General features: G+C 32.6%; 1 protein-coding gene across 1 annotated transcript in view; it reads left to right on the top strand.

Moving 5' to 3' along the window:
- Positions 1-20,825, top strand: part of KCNH7 (potassium voltage-gated channel subfamily H member 7) — a 491,077-nt gene that overhangs the window by 427,429 nt on the left and 42,823 nt on the right. Inside the window, exons 8-9 of the mRNA XM_063105048.1 lie at positions 4,820-5,219; positions 14,304-14,503. Coding sequence (XP_062961118.1) covers positions 4,820-5,219; positions 14,304-14,503 — 600 coding nt within the window. The remainder of the gene's footprint in view (positions 1-4,819; positions 5,220-14,303; positions 14,504-20,825) is intronic.

The following is a 20,825-nucleotide window of genomic DNA, read 5'->3' as shown; positions in this document are numbered from 1 at the left end:
GTGAGGTTTGACGTGAAAAAAGAAATGACAAGCTAGTTAATTCCCCAATGTTTTATACACATTCAAAATATACTCTTTGATTGTATTAGTGAATGTGTCCTTAGAAATATTGAGATATCATGACTCAAGCTGAACAAAGGACTAGAAACTAGTTTTTGGATTATTGAGTTTTATTGGGTAAGTAATTCATTGAATGATGTATACAAGTCCCAGAGCTAAAAGGGAATTAGCTAAAACGGAATCAAAAGCAAAACATGAGTGTGGAGTCATAAAATGTATTACTTGCTAAGTGTTAGCATTTCCCCACTTGTACTCAAATATTTCTTGATAAACAGGACCGAATGATAGATTAAGTAGAAAGTTTCAATGATCATTCATTCTATCAACTCTGTAGATAAAATTAAAGATCACATACCTATATTTCATCATTTATAAAAGAATAATTATATATCTTACCTGCAGGCAGAGGTTTTAGAAAGTAAGCTTCTGAAATAAGGTATTTTAAATGTAAGATTATTGAAAATGCTTACTAAAAATAAAGTAGAATTATTTTTCAAGAATTTTTAAAAATTTTTTGAACATAAGATGTTCTCTTAGTGGTGAAACTTTCTCAGTTTCACTGTAATTTATTATTTATATAAATTTATATAATAATTTAAATAAATTTATTCAAATTTATTCCTAAGTAGAGAGTTGTTTAATACTGACAAGAAATTGCCTATTCTAATTTCAGGCTTTCAAAGAGAATGCCCTGGCATTGAGAGAATATTGCCTGATCCTTTGCAAAATGTCAAGACAAAAAAAAGAAAAAAAATCACATAATCTTCTTGAAGTCTTCTTGAGTCCGGGTCTAGTATTTAACATATTTATAAAACTAAAGTTATTTAGAATATATATATATAAAGTTTTGTTAAGCAAGTTATATACTTAATAAAGGGAACTAATCTCCACCTCAATGAAAGTAGCTAGCTCAATAAACTGTGGATATGGATAAATTTTAAGTTTATGAAATTGGATCATATTCATTACCCATCCAGAAATATGAATGAATTTCTGGAAGAAGAAACATTTTACATAAAAAAATAAATTTTAAAAAAAACCTACAAAATTGCATTAAAAATTAAAATATTTAAAATGTAGATTTTCTTTACTGTGACATTCTGGCAAAAAGAATTTGAAATAACATTCAATCACAAATGAGTTGAGTCATGAGATAGTGTGGGTACTGGGTACTTGACTTGTTAGTCTTTACATCCCCTTTGCTATTGCTCCTAGGTAGGGCTAGAAAACAAAGTACTTTGCTTCAATCTGCTGCAAAATGACTCACTTCTTTTTATATCTTATTTATTATTATTTCGTGTTTAAAAATGACCACACTTTACTACCAAGTGAGCTTTTCTGCTGTTTTTAGTCTCTACCAAGAGTATTAATAAGCAAACAATATTTTTCTAATACCAGTGAAAATTTCACAAAATAAAGTATAAAAGAAAAGTTTTTACCTCTACTGTTTTTTTAAATTGTTGTGAATGAGTTTATGAATAATTTCATTGATGATATTTTCAATAATTGAAAAACCAAAAAGATAGATTTCCTAATATGTTTGGCTATTACATGAAATTACATATGCTGCAATATAGCCATGCATTCTGAAAACAATCCTGCTTAGTCAAATTCTGATGTTAACACAATATTATAAGGTAGTCGCTGGTCCCATTTTTCACTTGCAGGTCATAGAAAAATAGTCCATTGAACTAAATAATGGGGACTCATAGTCCCCAACAAATCACCAAAAGGAAAGTGATAATTCTTTAGTCTGCTTTCTGAGATTTTGGTTCAATCTCTTCTCTCCATTCTGTAATCTGGGGCAATACACCTTAAATCTTTCAAGACATATTTAAAGAAGAAGAAAAAGAAAGAGTTATTATCGCTATGTGCAGTACACAGCTGTAGCTAATGAAGAATGCCCAGGTGTGTTAGTAGCAACTCAATAACAATAGACATGCGGCCAAGACATTTGTTACATTGTCATACTAGCATGTGTGGTTATGCTTGCTTACATGTTACGGAATCACAAGAGAATGGCTTTCACTGTTAAAACCAATATTCACTCATCCTTATGTAACTGAGAGATATAACAATTGTTTAGTAGTCTCTCCCCCTTCTGTCTGTCTGTCTGTCTATCTCTCTCTCTCTCTCTCTCTGTCTCTGTCTCTCCCAGTACTTTGGCAATTATTTTGTATTAATAATGTCAATTGTTTGAGACTTCATCATGTACCGTATTTCGTAGGCTTTTTGTTTCCCCAGAAAAGATGTCGCTTGTGTTGTATTATGTAAGTTATATCAATTTAACTGCTTAGAGAATTTACTGTCATGTAGGTTTTATCTTCATTCTGATATAATCCTAGAAGACACATCAGAGGTTTCTTTGAGGGGAGGGAGAAAGGGGAAGCAGGCCGAGCAGATTCTTTCTCTCGTCATAACATCATTTTCACTACACCGTCTTATAGCCAGAAGAGTCATTAGTATTTATTATCACAACTGTTATAAAAACAGCTCATTTGTTTTGAAGTTTTCACTGCATTTAACCAGCTACCTGGAGACTTTGTATTATATAACATTTATTATGAGGCTCAGAGAGAAATTTTGTTCCCAAAACAATAAGATTTGAGTAATAATCCTCAAATAGTTCTGATTTGTCCACACAACTAAACAGGTAGAAGAATTAGGAAGTAAAATTAACACAGGACCCTGAGCTGTGTAGAAACAAAACTTTGAACCAGGGTTATTCCTGTTACCAGAGTCTGAGCAGTCAGTACACTTAGATGAAGTTCTTGTCCTCTGAAGTCATTAATATTTCCTGCGGGGCTACAAGGCCAGTGTTGAAAGGCCTCTACTTGCTATTCTAGATGCCTAAGTAACGAATATGAAAGTGTGGAAATTCTGTCAACCCATTTCACAACACAGATTTCCTACTTCCTAATGGAAACCAAAATGTAAGAGATGTCTAAATAAAAACATGAAGAGCTACCATTTATTGGGTATTATTTACAACCATGTAAAGTAAGCATTATTATTCCCATTCACAGATGAAAAAATTGAAGCTTGAGATTAAACAAATAACTTGTCCAAGGTGACATATTGGTACGGAGGCAGAATCAAAAATAAGTTTCTTCCAAAGTCCTAGCACATAACTGCTAAGCTAAAATATTGATAACACAAATAATGGAGAGTTTGTTCTCCCAGGGAACTACCTAATACTAACTTAAACCTTCCATTCATTCATTGAGAAGAGATGTGCTTTTAACAATATGTGAAGAAAAAAAAACTATCTCCTCCACTGCACTCTGAAAAATAATAATTCAGCACTGGAAACAGAGAAGACTTATCTCTCTACACATCCCAAAATGAGCAAAGATCAGAGTCCAATTATTATAAGCACATTCCAACTACACAAGCTCCTCTCACTTTTAGAGGGTTCCAATTATAACAGAAAAGAATTCAGGGGTGATTGAGGGATCACCTTTCCCTTGTGGCCACTATGGCAAAAGGAAAAAAAAAAAAAAAAAGCTAGAAAACTTGTACAACATTTTAATGAAAAATTTTTCGTTGATAATTTAGTGGTCTTTTTTCACCAAGTCAATATTAATAGCTATAAGGTCATAGTTATTCCTTGTGCTATTTCTTCCTTTAAGATATGTGTTCTTAAAGCAGTTGGATGTACTTTGTGAAATAAACACCAACAATGAACAGATAAAATGACTCAATAATTGACTGGTAAACACCATGTAACTATGGAATAATTATATGCCCTGTGAATTGTATAGTACTTATAGTTGGCATTATTTAGGAAACCTAAGAAATGAACTTGTAATTTGTACTTATCAGATTTCAAGTCCAAACAACCAGTTAAGTATCCTGTTATTATATAAAACTATCCTATCATTAGATACCTGGTCAGTACTAATCATGCAACTAGTTACACATATCATACCTCAAAACAAAATACAATTGTAATATCACTTGGGATATTAAGAAGCAAATTATTGACTTAACACAATTAGGAAGAAAAAAATGCATTTAAATACAGTGCGTAATTCATGCATGCAATCATCCAGTAAGTTTTCCCACAGTTATGGGAAGAGGAAGCTTGAATGGTTTGTTCTCATTATTCAGGTCTTTCTCAACTAAAACATCAGCTCTTCAGCCAGGCCTTTCTTGACCTTCCTTTCTAAATTGGTCTCTACACAACCCATGCTCCCAAATATCCTTTATCATATTCTTGTGTGTAATATCATCACACTTTTCACTCTCTGAAATTATCTCACTATTGTTTGTTATTAAAATATCTTTCTCTCCCCAATAGACAGCAGGTTTTGTTTCCTCTTTATTAGAGAAGACACTTTGTCTATTCAATAACTGTCTCTCTAGCAGAAAAGTGACCTTATCTGTTTGTTCAACACTATAATCCCAGTGTGTGGCACTTGGTAGACACACAGTAATAGACTGGAATGTTTCTTGGTGAATGAATGAATTACTAAGTGCATATTATGTGCAAGGCACTTAATTAGAACATAAAACAAGGCAGATTCTGTCTCATAGTTCTTGCATGTCAAGATACTGAATTAACGCACCATACTCTTTCAAAGTAATTTCCAAAGCAGTTTTGTTTTTTTAAAAGAACTAACCTTAATACTTATTTCAAATATACAGTTATCCTCAATGCTACCATATTGCTTTAAACTGTTTCTGCCTACTTTATTTTATATGAACATACTTTGAATTGTTTACTGTTTCTGACCATGAACATTTATTTCCACAGACAACAACATTAATTGGTCTCTTGAAGACTGCTCGACTCCTTCGTCTTGTGCGAGTGGCCAGGAAACTGGATCGATATTCAGAATATGGGGCTGCTGTTCTCATGCTCTTAATGTGCATATTTGCCCTGATTGCTCACTGGCTGGCTTGCATTTGGTATGCAATCGGGAATGTAGAAAGGCCGTATCTGACTGACAAAATTGGATGGCTGGATTCCTTAGGACAACAAATTGGGAAACGTTACAATGATAGTGACTCAAGTTCTGGACCATCCATTAAAGACAAATACGTCACCGCACTTTATTTTACCTTCAGCAGTTTAACCAGTGTAGGATTCGGAAATGTGTCTCCAAACACCAATTCGGAGAAAATCTTTTCAATTTGTGTCATGTTGATTGGCTGTAAGTAGACTTTTTTTTGTTATCTATTAGGATAAAATAATACCAATGAAACTGGTAACTCTAAAACATTTAGAGTAAGGCAAAGAAAAAAATTGTAGAAAATTGTGTAAATAATAATATTACATATATGGAGACTATATTCTATCAAATATCTGATTTTCTCTGTGAAGTGGAGATACCTAAATGTCTTTCCAGACCCCAGGAAACCGTGAGCATGAAATTGGAGTGACATAGGTCTTGGGATTCAGGAACTGAAACTTGCAGTTCACTTTTACTGCTATAAAAAAGGTGTCTTTAATTTATTACCAATGGTTATTTTCTGTTTGAAGCTGAGACCAGCTTAGAATGTGAAATATTAGCTTATATTACATAGTATAGGTATACAAAAATAGATGAATAGGTAGATGGATAAGCAGACAGATATAAATAAAAACACATATAGCATATACAAATATAATCACCACTACAATTATAATGTAAGCTAATATTTTATATATGTATATGTATACAACATACATAAATACTTATACGTATATATTCACTTACTGTGTTATTTTCTGTCATTGACTAAAAATTCCTTTTCTTGTGACATTATGCCAAGATCTAAGTAATTGCCCTTTACCCTATAATGGGTTAATGTCATGAGCATCATTAATAATGTATTTCCTTTTAAATAAATAAAAAAAAAAATTTGTGTTAAAGTGAAGGTGCTTTAATGTTAATTAAAAAAAAAAAAGTCACACACTGTGAACATACTAAAGGTAACCTGCACCAATTGGCAAAAGCATGCTGGATTTTTTTAAGCTTCAAAAAGAACATCATCCTTAGATTGCATGAAAAGCTGAAAACAGATTCTGATAGTTGATTTTTAAATGTAAACATTTGGACTAATGATGTGCTTAGGTAAGCCCTATTTACAAAACTTAGATTCACTCAGTTTATTGTCTATTTTATATAAAATGTACTTTTCATTTTTAAGACATTCTACAAATTCAGTCCAAATTTTGGCTACAAACACAGAAGTATTATCATACCCAGAAGAAATGGAAGTAGCACCTGTTGGAAAAAATAGAAATATTCATTACAGGGACACTGAATCTCTCAGAGTAAACACAGTCCCAACCATTTCATGATTACAAGTACTAGTAAGTTCTTAATAGTGATTATCAACTCTAGTAACATAGGTAGCAAATAAGGAAAGGAAAAAAAGTTTGTTCTTGATTAAACGTTTATATAGAAAATATATATATATGCCTTAAAAAAAAAAACTGTATTTTGAAACAGAATTTTCAAGAAAGTTTTAAATATGCACTGAAGTACTGAAGTTTAGCCAGTTCAACACTTAGTAATCCTCACCACTTGTGAGGTTTAAGTGAAATACATAGTGCTATTTATCACAGGAATTATTTTAAATTGAAGAAAGCTTAGTTCTTTACTTGCTGTATACCTAATCTTGAATCCCTTAATCTGAAAATTGTTTCAACTTTCTTTCTTTTCTCCTTTCTTTCTTTCACTTTCTCTTTTTACATACAGCACATGACTATTTCTATAGCTCCTTTAGAAGAATACGTGTTTCCCATAGTAGAATTTCATCTTTTAAGACAAGAGAAAACACTGTAGTCAAATTTGGTATACTAAGATACACCCACATTCCATCATTTATTAGAATAAAAGACTTGGTTCTATAAAACTTAATCAAAATGACATTATGTAAAGCTAAATATCACACAGGAAAAAGTTTATAGGTATTTCTACAGAAACTCTATCATGACCTATTATGCCATAAATAAAGAAAAAAGATAAAATTAAGACTTGACACTTAGCAATAATAAGAATGCCCCTGAAATTTGCTTAGCCATTTGATGTTTATGGGTTCTGTGCATAATATTTCTAGTTAGGTCCAACTATATTAGAAAGCATTTTGATTTTCTGTGTTTGCTATATTTATAGACTAAGCATGTACTCCTCGGACCTATAAGTGGCTTTACTTGAACTTAAAAATAAAATACAGTATCTAAAAATGTCATGTAAAATATTGTATATGTGCTAATTACAACTATAGTGGTTATCAGAATTTTCTTATCATCCCTGAGCTTCTTTAAATCTAATCTTTATTCTAAAAGAAAAATTTGAAGACAAGTCATAGAAAACAAGGCAATCAACCATTCATCTTACAAAATATAATTCAAATAAATTAAAAATAAAACATTAAAAATTATCATCTAACTAAATACAAATAACTCAAGTGCCTATAAATAATTTTTAAAGCTGCTATTTGCAGACAGTTACTAATTGTATTGCTGTATATATACAGAGAACAGTGAACAGAGAATTAATTTTGAAAGTGTGCACAATTCAAAGTGAAAAACTAAAGGAAAGTTAAGTCATTAAATAAGAGTAAATATAAGTTTATGATCATATATTTATGTATTCTAATATATAACGTAAGTTTGCATCTTTATTCAAATATTATAAATATAATTATAATCTACATATTTAATTTAAAATATACATAAATCAGTAAAATAAAGGCAAACGTATTTCATATCTGACCTGCTTGACAAACATCTTGGGAAAATTTTTTGTTTTTATAGCACATAAAAAAAGTTACTGGAGTTCTGCTTCCAGTCATGGTGGGGTACATTATAACCTTACCCTCCCCCTATTAAAAACAAATTAAAAAAATAAAACTGAACAAAATAAATAGGCAATTGTTTTCAGACATTAGAAAACAAGTTGGGGAGTTTGACTCCCGAGAGCGGAAAAACGAAAGACAGGCCCCATAATATCCTTGGATTTCTGCCTAGAGGCACTTTCCAGACCACAGTGAACAGTAGAAGTAGAGACAACCTAAGCACACCACAGCAGTCTCACTGAGTTGAGAAATACAGGTCATGGAGGCTAAAGTGATGGAATTTTCAAGAAATCTCAAACAGATAAAACATAAATAAAATACACCAAGACATATCATAATCAAATTACTGAAAACTAGTGATAAAGAAAAAATCTTAAAAGCAGCTAGAAAAGACACCTTATGTACTGAGGAAAAACATAAGATTGATAAAAGATTTCTTATTAGAAATGATGGAAGCCAGAACAGAGAGGAAAAAAATATTTAACTTGCTGAAAGAAAAATAAAATATGCCAAGACAAAAATCCATGCTTAATTAAACTATCATTTAAAAATGACAAACAAAACCTGACATGACTCACCATGAGCAGACTATCAAAAATTATAAAGTTCTCCAGTAAAAGAAAAATGAGAACAGATTAAAATTCAAATCAATACAAAGAAATGAAGAACCAGAAATAGTGAATAAGTGAGTAAATTTTAAAGATTTTTTTAAATTTTTAAATACCTTCGAAAAAATGAACTAGTTAAAGCAAAAATAATGTTAGTCATTTGCAGGTTTTATAACATATGTAGAAGTAGAAAGTATAACAATGATAACATAAAAAATGGGAAGGGAAAATAGAAGTATATTGTTCTAAGATTCCTAGTTCATAAATGAAGTAGTATTATGTTAAGGTAGATGGTGACAAACTAAAAATGCATATTGTAAATCCTGCAACTATAGCTAACAAGTCAATAGCCAGAACAAAATGGAATAATAAAAAATAATAAATTCAAAAGAGAGCAGGAAATAAGAAAAAAGGGACATGTAGAAAACAGAAAGTTGGTAGATTTAAACCCAGCCATATCAAAAATTACATTACAGGTAAATGATCTAAACACTCTCATTGAAATCCAGAAATTGTCAGACAGTACTTTAAAAAACAAGGCCAAACTATATACTGTCTAAAGAAAACACACTTAAAATATAAAGACACAGGTAAAAGAAAAAAATGGAATATGTTCATACATTAATCATGAGGAAATCTGAAGAGCAGTATTAACTTCAGGCAGAGAAGACTTCAGGACAAGCACTATTACCAGAGATAAAATAGATAAACACAGCAATCCTAAATGTGTATGCACTCAATTACAAAGCTTTAAATTATATGAAGCAAAAACTGACAGAACTGAAAGGAGAAATAGATAAATTCACAAGACAAACTCGCAATTAGAGTTTGCAATTTCAACACTCCTCTCTCAGAGTTTTGTGGAATATATGGACAGAAAAACCCAATAAAGACCTAGAAGACAAATAATGCTATCAGCTAACATTGACATATCAACAATTGTGGAACACCAGCAGAATGCACATTCTTTTCTAAGACAGACCATATGCTGGGCCACAAAACAAGTCTCAACAAATTTAAAACAAATGAAATCATACAGAGTACTTCTCTGACCACAGAGAAACCAGATATTAGTAACAGAAGGCAGAGACAGGGGAGGGCCATGAGAAGGGGGGATGGAGAGGCAGGGGATGGGGAGGAGGAGAAGGGGAGGGGGAGAGGAGAGGGAAGAGGAGAGGGAAGAGGAGAGAAAGAAGCAGGAAGGAAAGAAAAGAAAAGAAAGAAAGAAAAGAAATCTATAAAGTCCCCAAATATTTGAAAATTAAGTAACACACTTGCAAATAATTCATGGTAAAAAGAAGAAATCACATGTAAAATTAGAAAACATTTTTACCATAATGAAAATAAAAATAAAATGAATCAAAACTTGCAGGAGGCAGCTAAAGTAGTGTTTAAAGAGAAATTTATAGCTTTAAGTGTTTTTATTAAAAAAAATCTAAAATCAAGGATCAAGGCTTCTATCTTAAGAAGCTAGTAAAAGTCAAGCAAATTAAACCTAATATAAGTAGAAGGAAATAAATAATAGAAATATGAGCAGAAGTTAATAAAATAAAAAATCAACAATAGAGAAAGTTAATGGAAGTAAATTCCAGTTATTTAAAAGATCAATAAAATTGATAAACCTCCAACTAGAATGAAGAGAGAAGACATAAGTTACCAATGTCCTGTATGAAAGAAAAGGCATTACTCCAAATCCTACAAACATTAATTGGATAATAAAAAAGAACGTTATAAATGGCTTTATGACAATAAATTTGACAATTTAGATGAAATAGAAAAAATTATTTGAATAACACAAATTACCAAAACTAAAACTAACAAAAAATAATCCTGAGACATAAAATAAAAATTAAGTTGGATTTTTTCAAAATTAATAATTTCTCTTCTTTAAAAGACATCGTTAAGAAAAGGAATGAACACATGATAGATTGGAAGAAAATATTCTCAATACATAGATCTAAAAAAGAACTTATATACAGACTATACCAAGAATACTTACAAGTCCATAACAAGAAGACAACTTAAATTTAAAATGAGCAAAATATTTCAACAGACATTTCACAAAAGGAGCTATATGAATGACCAGTAAGTACATGAAAAAATGCTATTAGTCATCAGGGAAATGTAAAGTAAAACCCTTATGTGATTTTACACACATATTACAATGGTTAAAATTAAAGACTGACATTACAAATGTTACGATATGGAACAACTGATATTCTCATACACTGCTGATGAGAATATAAAATGATATAACTTTAGGAAATAGTTTGGCAGTTTCATATAAAGTTAAACATACCACACAACTCAGCAATTTTACTCTTAGGCATTTAAAAAGGAAATGAAAATATGTACCCACACAAATACTTGTATACAAATGTCCATGGCAGTTTTATCCATAATATCCAGAAACTAGAAATAGTGAGGTTTCCATCAACAGAAGGGATAAAATGTTGTATAGCCATATGATGCAAATCAATCCAGCAATTAAAAAAACATGAAAACAAATTATTGATACATACAACAGAATGATTCTCAGAAGCATTGTGCTGAGCAAAAGAAATCAGACACAAATGAATGTGTGTACATTATGATTCCATTTACATGAAATCCTAGAAACTGCAAACTAATCTGTAATGACTTAAAGGAGCTCCGTGGTTGTCTGAGGACTGAAGTGAGGGTCACAGGCAGCCAAGGGACAAAGAAATTTGGGGGATGAATGAAATGTTCTACATCTTGGTTTTGTTTACAGAGGTGTATGCATTTGTCAAAACTAATTAAACTTCTTGTATACACTTAAAAGGAATTCATTTTAGTATATCTAAATTACACATCAATAACATTTATTTTTTAAGTTATAATTTATTTTAATTTGTGTAGTAGATAGAAAAGCAAAGTGTATTTGTTCTAACAGTGTGTTTCAACTAATACCCACTGATCAACCAAATTTATTTGTTTGGTTGTCATATCAGATTTCGGGTGTGGTATGATGAAGGAAGTTTTAAAATATACCTGTTTTATTTCTATAACACCTAAACCTAAAGCAAAGCATTTTGATGAAATAAGAGCTCCCTATTAAGGAGAGCTAAATAAAATATTGAATTGAGGAGAGAAATGCCTACATGTCAATGGTGTGCCAACTTGCTTTTGACTGATATTTTATGCCAGTTGGGAATTAACTAAATCATGTATACAAGATATAATCATTTTGTTCTTCCCTCTAGCTTACATTTAACTCCGTTTGCTTCCTAAAAAAATAGGGGAAAAAGTCATCTTCATTGTAATTCAAAAAGTCATAAGCATAGAATTTCTTAAGAGAAATATTTCAATTGGTCAGTGATGTATGTATTCAAGTATGTACCTGTAATCTAGATTTTTACATATTTACAGTGTGTGGGAAATGAGCCTGTTTATAACCCACACTAACATTTTGGTTCATTTTGATGGTAATACAGAGATAAAACCACAGTATTTATTAGAAACTAACTAAGAATTGTTTCCTGATCTTTCTTTTTCTTATAGTTATGTGGTTTAAGTAAAATAACCAGCATTGATCATGTTGATTATGGGCCCTCAGATTAAATCTATTTCCTGAGCATGAGATAGGTACTTTGGAAACATAACAGCACACATAAAACTTCCAACACCACACTTAGGAAGAGCAACATCTATTTCTCATATGAATCTCCTTGGATCACAGGAATCAGTTTCTGGCAAATATTGCTAACGCCATTCTTAATAAACTATCCATATCCTCAAATTAGAGCTGTTCTACCTTACAGAGAATTAATGTCTCTTACATATGCCAATTCAGCCTCACTACAGATCTCTTGTGTTAGTCTGGATTTCCAGGGAAGTATAACCTATAGATTAGATAGATAGATAGATAGATAGATAGATAGATAGATAGATAGATAGATAGATAGATAGATAGATAGATAGATAGATAGATAGATGATAGATAGATAGATAGATAGATAGATAGATAGATAGATAGATAGATAGATAGATAGATAGATAGATAGATTAGATGGACAGATATTAGACATAGATATAAAGAGATTTATTATAAGGAATTTGCTTACACTGTTATTATGGAAGCTGAGACATCCCAAGATCTACAGCTGGCAACCTGGAGACCCAGGAGAGCCAATGATATGGTGTCAGTCCAAGCCCAAACACAGGAGAAGACTGATGTCCCAGCCCAAAAAGAGAGAGAGGGGGTTTCCCTTTACTTCACCTTTTTGTTGTATTCAGGCCTTTAGTGGATTGAAAGAGGTGCATCCACAGTGGGGAGGACATCTGCTTTATTTGTCTGCTGATTCAAATGTTAATCTCATCTAGGAACAGCCTCACAGACACACCCAGAAATAATGTTTAACCAAATATCTGGGCATTCTATGGCCCAGTAAAGTTGACATAAAGTTAACCATCACATGTCCCCAGTTTGTTCCCTTAAATAGGTAAAAACAAAGGGCCACCTTTTTCCCTGGTCACTCTCTTACTTGGGACGTTTATGGTAAACAAGGATGATGATAACAAAGCCTGAAGAGACAGGATAAGAGAAGGCAAGATAAGATAAGAAACATTGACATACAATAGGATAGGATAAGATAAGATGAGTGAACAAGATGGGATGAAAAAGAAATCATATGCCCAGGAAAACATTAGTTTAAACGAAGCCTGAATCTGGTCAAAATCTACTTCTAAAATGATTAAGTGATGTAGAGAGGCAATTGTTTGTAAAATGTGTCTAAGAAAAAATTGTGTTGATTGAATATAGTTTAATCTAACACTTCAAGCTGTTTTGTTTTTGTTGTTGATCTTGTTCCTTATCCCATCTGCTTCATATATTGCTGTTTTAGTGTCTCAAACATATGCTCCCTCCTCCCTAAGTTTCTGACAGATGCAGGAAGATCTATACACAGACCATATTCCATAATGTGACTTTCTATACAGAGTATAGGATGTCTTTTTAGAACTATTAGAAACTGGATACAAATTTTAAAAACCCTAAAAGAGCTTATTTTAAATCATAAAGATTTAGCACAAGAAGCACTAATAAGGATATTTTACCTAAGTATTAACTATATAGCAAGAGATGTCACAGCAGTTTTTCCCCCATTGATGAAAGAACAAAAATGTTTTCTATTTTTCCCTACAAAAGTAAAACTAGGTGCATTTTCCAAGCCAGAGATACATTTCTTATGCAATATATTATAAAAATGAATTGAAAATAATTAAAAATTGTATACAAATTAACACTCTAAGGAAACTATGGCTTCCTTAAAACAAATGATTATCCCTTAGCAAATCCAGTAAATTGAAAATAATCTTAAAATTTATAGTAGATTGTTATTGCTACAAGGTTAGATTTGAGAATGAGAGGCAGAGATGTCATAATTTAAAAATTCATATGTTAACTCCAATTCAGAAGTGTATTAGAATCTCTTAAAGATGTTTTTGTCTCATGAGAATTTTTTAAAGAAAACATTTATGGTGATCCATGACATACCTTCTTATTACAAACAAAATGGTGTATTCTGAATGCATTTTATCTTTAGTCCACTCCTTGTTACAAGCTGATATTATAAACAATCTGAATTTTTACTTTAGTAATTTGGGGACTTTTTTTTTACTGAATTTGGGGACTTTTCCTCCAGCTTTATCATTAAAATTATAAAATTTAAAGCATTATTAGTTTAACTTCTTTTTTCCTCATGGGCCAGTGATAAATCCTCACCACTGGATTGAGATTGTCAAAATCTACATACTTGATATTTTGACATAAAATGCCCAAATCCAGTGTTCCGCCATAACTTTGTTTTTTATCCAATTCAGCACTAATGTATGCAAGCATTTTTGGGAATGTGTCTGCAATTATCCAAAGACTATACTCGGGAACTGCCAGGTACCACATGCAGATGCTGCGAGTAAAAGAGTTCATTCGCTTTCACCAAATCCCCAATCCTCTGAGGCAGCGGCTTGAAGAATATTTCCAGCATGCATGGACTTACACCAATGGCATTGATATGAACATGGTATGTATTTCTGTTTTCCAAAAAGGAAATGCCACAGGCATTATAGCTATAGCCAAAATGGTAAATCCAGTCTCACCAGCTTTTAACTCCTTGCTTTTGTTTTCTTCTCTCAGATGTTTATTTTCTCCCCTGGAGATAGTCTCTCATTCTCAGTTCATGGCATTGCATGGTGCTATATCTAGTTATACTGTGCGGCAAAGGCATTATAACATGATGCAAACTGATATAACTGTATATAGTAGAGTACCCACTTCTGGTTAGAAAGAGCATTGCTTTAGCTAGGACTTGGGCTTTCACTGCATACCTGGTTGCCAGCACCCAAAAAAATAGTCAGATCCATGTACAAGTAAACAGTAATAATTATGATATCCCCAAATGGAAATCAAAGGTTAACACACTTTAAAGGATAGGACATTTTGAAAATTTGTAGGAGAGGTTAGGGAAACCAAGTATGTCATAGGCATTTTATGATAGGAAGTCTCATGTTTCTTTTAAGAACAAATTTTTTTTATATTTTAAAAAATTGATTATGTGTCCTTTTACTGTACCTGGTTTAATGCATCTTTCCTTTCAAGGGGGAAATATGGATTCCTTCATACCTTTTAAGCAAATTCAACATCAACAATCACTTGTCATAAACAGCCCCCTCACCCCCATCACTGCTCAAAAATCAACAAAATACCATTAATATGGTCAAAAGAGCTCTTTTTATTATTAGAATTGCCTTATATTCTTTTACCTTACAGTTTAGCTGTAGAGACTGATAAATAAATTATACCACAAATTCAGATTCCATGACATGTCATAGAGCTACAGAAAAAAGAGTAAAAATATGGTGCCTTCCTATCTAGCTAGAATTGGGTTTCTAAGAATTCTTCAGAAATTACATCATTCACATTTACTTAATACAATTTTTGTGCACATAAGCCTGCAGAATTTAGATTGACATTTTTTGTTTGACCAGTAATATTCTAACAAAAAACAAAGGTTCAAAATTAGCAGTAATGGTGCAGAAAGCATTGCAAATATTGCTCAATTTGAAAGACATATTTATATATGGATAAGTTTATTATAGCTATGTGTCATTGATTTGAGAAGTAAGGACATGTCATTATAAAAATTTTAATTTAAAGAGCTAATAAATTAGCACATTTTATACAAAACTGTAGCTGAATTTCATGAGTTATTTCTAATTCTAAAGTTCCTTGTGAAAAAATCATTTGATAAATTGATCTCCCCAAGGGAACACTTTAATCTCACAAGAAAAAGCACCTACACATTAGTCATTTTTATATATTTTCATAGTATTATTATTTAACAAAGGTACCAGCATTCAGAAACTACTGGGAAATCTCTACAGCTGGGTTGGCTGAAGCAGTGTCAAGAACTTTCAATCAAAACACGTGTCACTCAGTTTTGGTGTCCCATCCTGCCAGATTATTTCAACAGTAGTAAAACAATTATTTATTTTATGTCCCTTCTCCATATAAATCTAGTTTTGTGACATTTTCTTTTGCGATAGTCTATTTTGTGACAAATATTTACCTTTCATTGTTTTACTCTATTACCTATGAATATGGTTTATATACCACTTGCCTATTTACAATGTACTTATGAAAGATTTATCTCTTTCTTGTCTGCTTCACACCTTAATAAATGGAATCACAACACCCACCGGTAAGAACAGGAGGTATTTATATCCAATTTAATTCTCGTGTAAATTGTGGAGAACACCCTTGTTATCTGTCAGGTTTAGAGCTTGTTAAATGATTTCCAATGTTAGTGCTGATCTTTTTTGCATGATGCAGCAGAGGAAGTACAAAGCAAGAAACTGGGGAAGATAAGCTGGAAGAGGTCAAGTACAGAACAGAAATCCTTAACTTTAACAATGACTTGACCTCGAATAATATTTATATATATAGTTTCCTACTCCAAACAAAAATTCACTTCTCTGCCTCTACCCCCTTCTGGTAAAGGTTATGGGTATACGGTTTGCATTAGATAATTGTCATAAAGAAAATGTCATTCTCTTTCATCATCTTCTACTTTCATGATGTAGGTGCTTTTTTTTCCTCTCATCTGCATGCCTGTATCACTTGATCCTGGAGGGTATGAGCTCTAAACCATGTGCCACTGAGTCTTGCATGTGGTTTTGAGAGTTTGACTTTGCACGAACTTCTTGTTTGTACACAGTGTCTACTTTTCTCATCTTGTGACTGCAAAGTGAGTAAAAACTCAAAGTGCAAGATAACTCTGAGAACTCGGCAAATGGAAGATGCTTGCTTACTAAGCACAATATGCAAAACAAAGTTCATTAGAGAAAAGCAACTGTACTCGTAGACAATGGGAGGTAAAAAAAAGAAAAATCAAAGTGAATTTTTTTTACCTCTAAAACCACAATGTTAAAATCTGTCCTAGTTTATTGCTAACTAAATTGTAATTCAGTATGGTTTAAAATAATTTAAATTTATGTATTGTGATACATAAAAGTACATCAAACTTGTATTTTGCATCAGCATTTCATGTTATTTCATTTAATTATAACCTTAAATATAATTTCTCATGAAACATTTCAGGTCATTTTTACTGTTCAACCATGTCCAAATGAAGTATAAGGTTTCCAATTACACTGTATTTATTGACTTAAAATTACTTTTCATGACCTAAAACATTTGATTGCTTGATAGACCACAACAAATAGGAAAGAATGGACCTAAAAAGTACAGCCTTATTTCTTATTCCCTGCATCTTTTTATGAAAAAGCTATTACCAGAATGTTCCAGAACTGAAAGCATTCTGGGAACCATTATGGACTCCCTTTCAGTTTAACTAAATGGTTCAGAGTACAAAAGGAAAAGAGCCAGGACAAGCTAATGAAAGAAACATGTTTTTTTGAGTCTGATTTCAGACTTAGGAGTAGTAAATATTATCTAAGAGATTTGTGTAGGTTAATTCTGGAAAACCCTTTTCCTTCTACTTCTAGAAATTTGACTAGTTAGGAATGAGGAAATAACTTCTCAGAGTAGGACTGATGGCATCTCAAGGAATTTCTCCAAATCAGAGCTGTCTTCTGATGCAGTCTGAAACTTTCTGAGGTTAGCCAACATTGTTTTAGTTACAACACTACCAAGATCACGAATATCATCTTCCATGTCAGTGTAGAGTTAAGAGGCCTCACATCATGCACAAAAGCCTGGCTTGAATGAAAAATCTCCAGTAATCATGATCCAATATCATTCTTGATATAGGGAAATAAACTATTTAGGACAGAAACCACTCCATATTTTATATTATCCTGGCATGGAAGAAAATCCATTATGAACAGTTAATGGACAATTTATACCTTACCTAAAAATACCATTCCCCACCTCCACAAAGTAATGCCTGAATAATTAAAAAAAAAAAAAAAATACAGAATAGGGATTCAGAAGACCCAAGCACTAGCTCTCAATCTGCCACTAATCTTGGACAAGTCACTTAACCTCTCTGCAATTTCATTAAACTTGTCATTTTCACCAGAACTCAAATATGCTAAATGTGTCAAACAATTATTATAGGGGCTTTTCTGCTTGAGGATGGAGATTCTAACCTATCTTTCTAACCCATCTGCTGTCCACCCCTCATTCCCTGGGGTGAGCCTCTGAGCCTTCTTTCTGGAACATCTGCTCCTGCTGGAGTGTTCTTCAAAAACCACTGGACTGGGTGGGCAGTAGAACTGTTGATGGCAGAGAGCCAAGGGAGACCATTTCAGGTAAAGACAAGGACAAGAGTACAGACAAGTTTGAGGGACAGTACAAGGCAGAAGTAGATAATCCAGAAATAACTTTGTTTAATTTATGGTAGGAAGAAAGGAAAATAACAGTATTTTTCAGTCTGGTGGATTAATGGAGGAAATTTTAAAAGACAAACATAGAAAGTTGTTGAAATAAGAGCCGAGGAAGAAGGATAAATCTTCAGCAGGGTGGATAGGTAACTATTTCTCAAAGAGAGGCAAGGAAGAAAAGAGAAAGGGTGAAGCCATTGGTTTCCAGGGATAGGGAAGAAAACTTGACAGAACTTGAACTACATTGTCCAGTCTCCTAGATCAAGCAGAGACTAGATAATTCCTAAGAAAGGCAGAGGTGTAGGATAGGAGTGGAGCTGAAGATGGAGAGAATTTTTGGAGATTTAAATTAAGAGTCAGTTTAGCAGCCTAAAAATATTTAAAATCACAGTGGGGCTTTCAGTGACATAGCATGCATTTGTAACGGACCCATGAGAAAAAGCCAGTCAAACTGGAAAAGAAAATAATAAAGAATGGAATACTGTTTAATAGAAATTCTTATTTCTGGGGACTGATGTGATTTCCAAGGAGCATTTTAATGAAAATTTGATTTCCTTTACTCTCACAACTCTTTCCTAGTTTCTTCGTTATCTGTCAGAGTAGCCTCCACTACTAACACTGACTTCATCTCTGCGTTCACGATCTAACTCTATGAAAAACTTTCTTACACCCATTCTCTACACTCATTTAAATGGCTTCATCTGTGCCAGACCTTCATATTCAGATCATAGAGTGTTTTGACACACCATAGTGAAATGCAATGGCGAGCTAGCTCTTTCAGTTATATTTAATTCAGCAACTGAGATCAAAACAATCCTTGTGACAATAAACCCCATCAAAAAATATGAATATCAAAGCAATATTTACAAAATACCATGTCTTGTCTTCACCATGTTGTTTTTATTCCCCTTACCTTTCACTAATTATCCTTTATGACTGAAATTGGCAAATATGGTCAATGAAAAAATCTTGACTGATCAGCATATCATAGAACTATAATAAAATTATTAAAAAATATGATGTCTTCTTAACTGACTAGTCCTTCACATATTTAAAAGGGGGCATAAAGATTAGCAAAAAACCTACATTTAAATAATAATGATCCACAGGACTGGTGACATGTTTTGGTTTTCTGTAAGTAAATACCTAGTTATCATTTAGGAGTTGAATTAAAGTAATAGTTTTGCACAATGCACTTGAAAGGATGTTTTCATCTGCATGTTGATTTGTTGATGGGAATTAGCTGGCTCTGCACAAACTGAGTAGGTAGTAAAATTTTGCACTGACAAGGAGTCTACTATTAACACACAAACTTGTCACTTATGATTAACTACCATAGCCAGCATCTAAACAATAGGTGCTTAACAAAGGGCAATGTTCGCCTGCCCTTTTTGTTTTACACCAGGGATACTTACCCTAAAGTTCTCAAAATATCACAAAGAATAATAGATATCATCTGAAGCCCCCTGACATGAACAATATCAAGCTTAAGACAGGCATCTGGTGTTTTCAGGTCACAAATGATACGTGTTCAGTCATCTTTCACAAGTGACGATGGTCACTTCATCCTGGTCTCCAACCATCATCAAGAACGACTTATTTACAGCTGGCATCATGCTGCTTCCGTGCAAAGTGAGTTCTTCAGCTGTGGGACCTGACCTTTAGCAGTTCCTAAGTCAAGGGAAATAATGACAGCATGGCCTGGGGCTTCACATATTCATTGTACAAATATCATGCTATGGCAGTGATCACGTTTCTGTGCTTCAGTTTCTCTGTTTATTTCTAATGTTCCTCTTACAGTCGTAGGAAGTTGGAAGTGATTTCTCAAATTGTTTTTTAACTCCTTAAAATAATGGTCTTATTCAAGCAGGACCCTAGAGTAAAATTTCTTAAGTTAAAGGTTTCAAAATCTTTTCTTTGGAGTGGTAAGAACACAGGACTAATTCAAACTCAATTCAGTTTCAGATCGCTTAATAATCCACGCAACAGGGTAAGCCAATGATTTAAAAATAGCGAGAGATCATCAAAGTTCAGTTATAAAATATTCTTCGGAAATGTGATTCAAGTCTCTTTAAATTCAAATACAGGAGTAACTCAGCATTTCTCAAAATTAATGGAATCAAACCACCCAAAATTTCCCCCAAAATAAAAACCCAACATTTTCTTCAGTGGAAGACATATCCAGTGGACTAAAAATTTATATATAAGTGGATATATAAATGTCCCAGCAAATATATCAGATTTCTTTTTTTTTTTTAACGGTGAAAGTAAGCAGAAATAGTTCATCCAACCCAAATTAACATATAGGCAGCTATAGCTCAAGAAGTTTAGATATATTTTAGTTGTTTTTCTTGGTTTAGACATATTGCTATTCATGTGGATGAGTGTGGTTGGGAAAAATATATAAGCATTACAACTTTTATGCCTAACAAACCTATTTTACTTTGCATCTTGGGCTCCTACTGGCCAGGTGAGCCACCCCCAGCAGAACTCTACACT

This window comes from Cynocephalus volans, chromosome 1 (assembly GCF_027409185.1).
Source record: "Cynocephalus volans isolate mCynVol1 chromosome 1, mCynVol1.pri, whole genome shotgun sequence".
Classification (NCBI taxonomy): Eukaryota; Metazoa; Chordata; class Mammalia; order Dermoptera; family Cynocephalidae; genus Cynocephalus; species Cynocephalus volans.
Note: the sequence above shows the minus strand (reverse complement) of the source record. Positions and strands in the feature narration are given on the sequence as shown.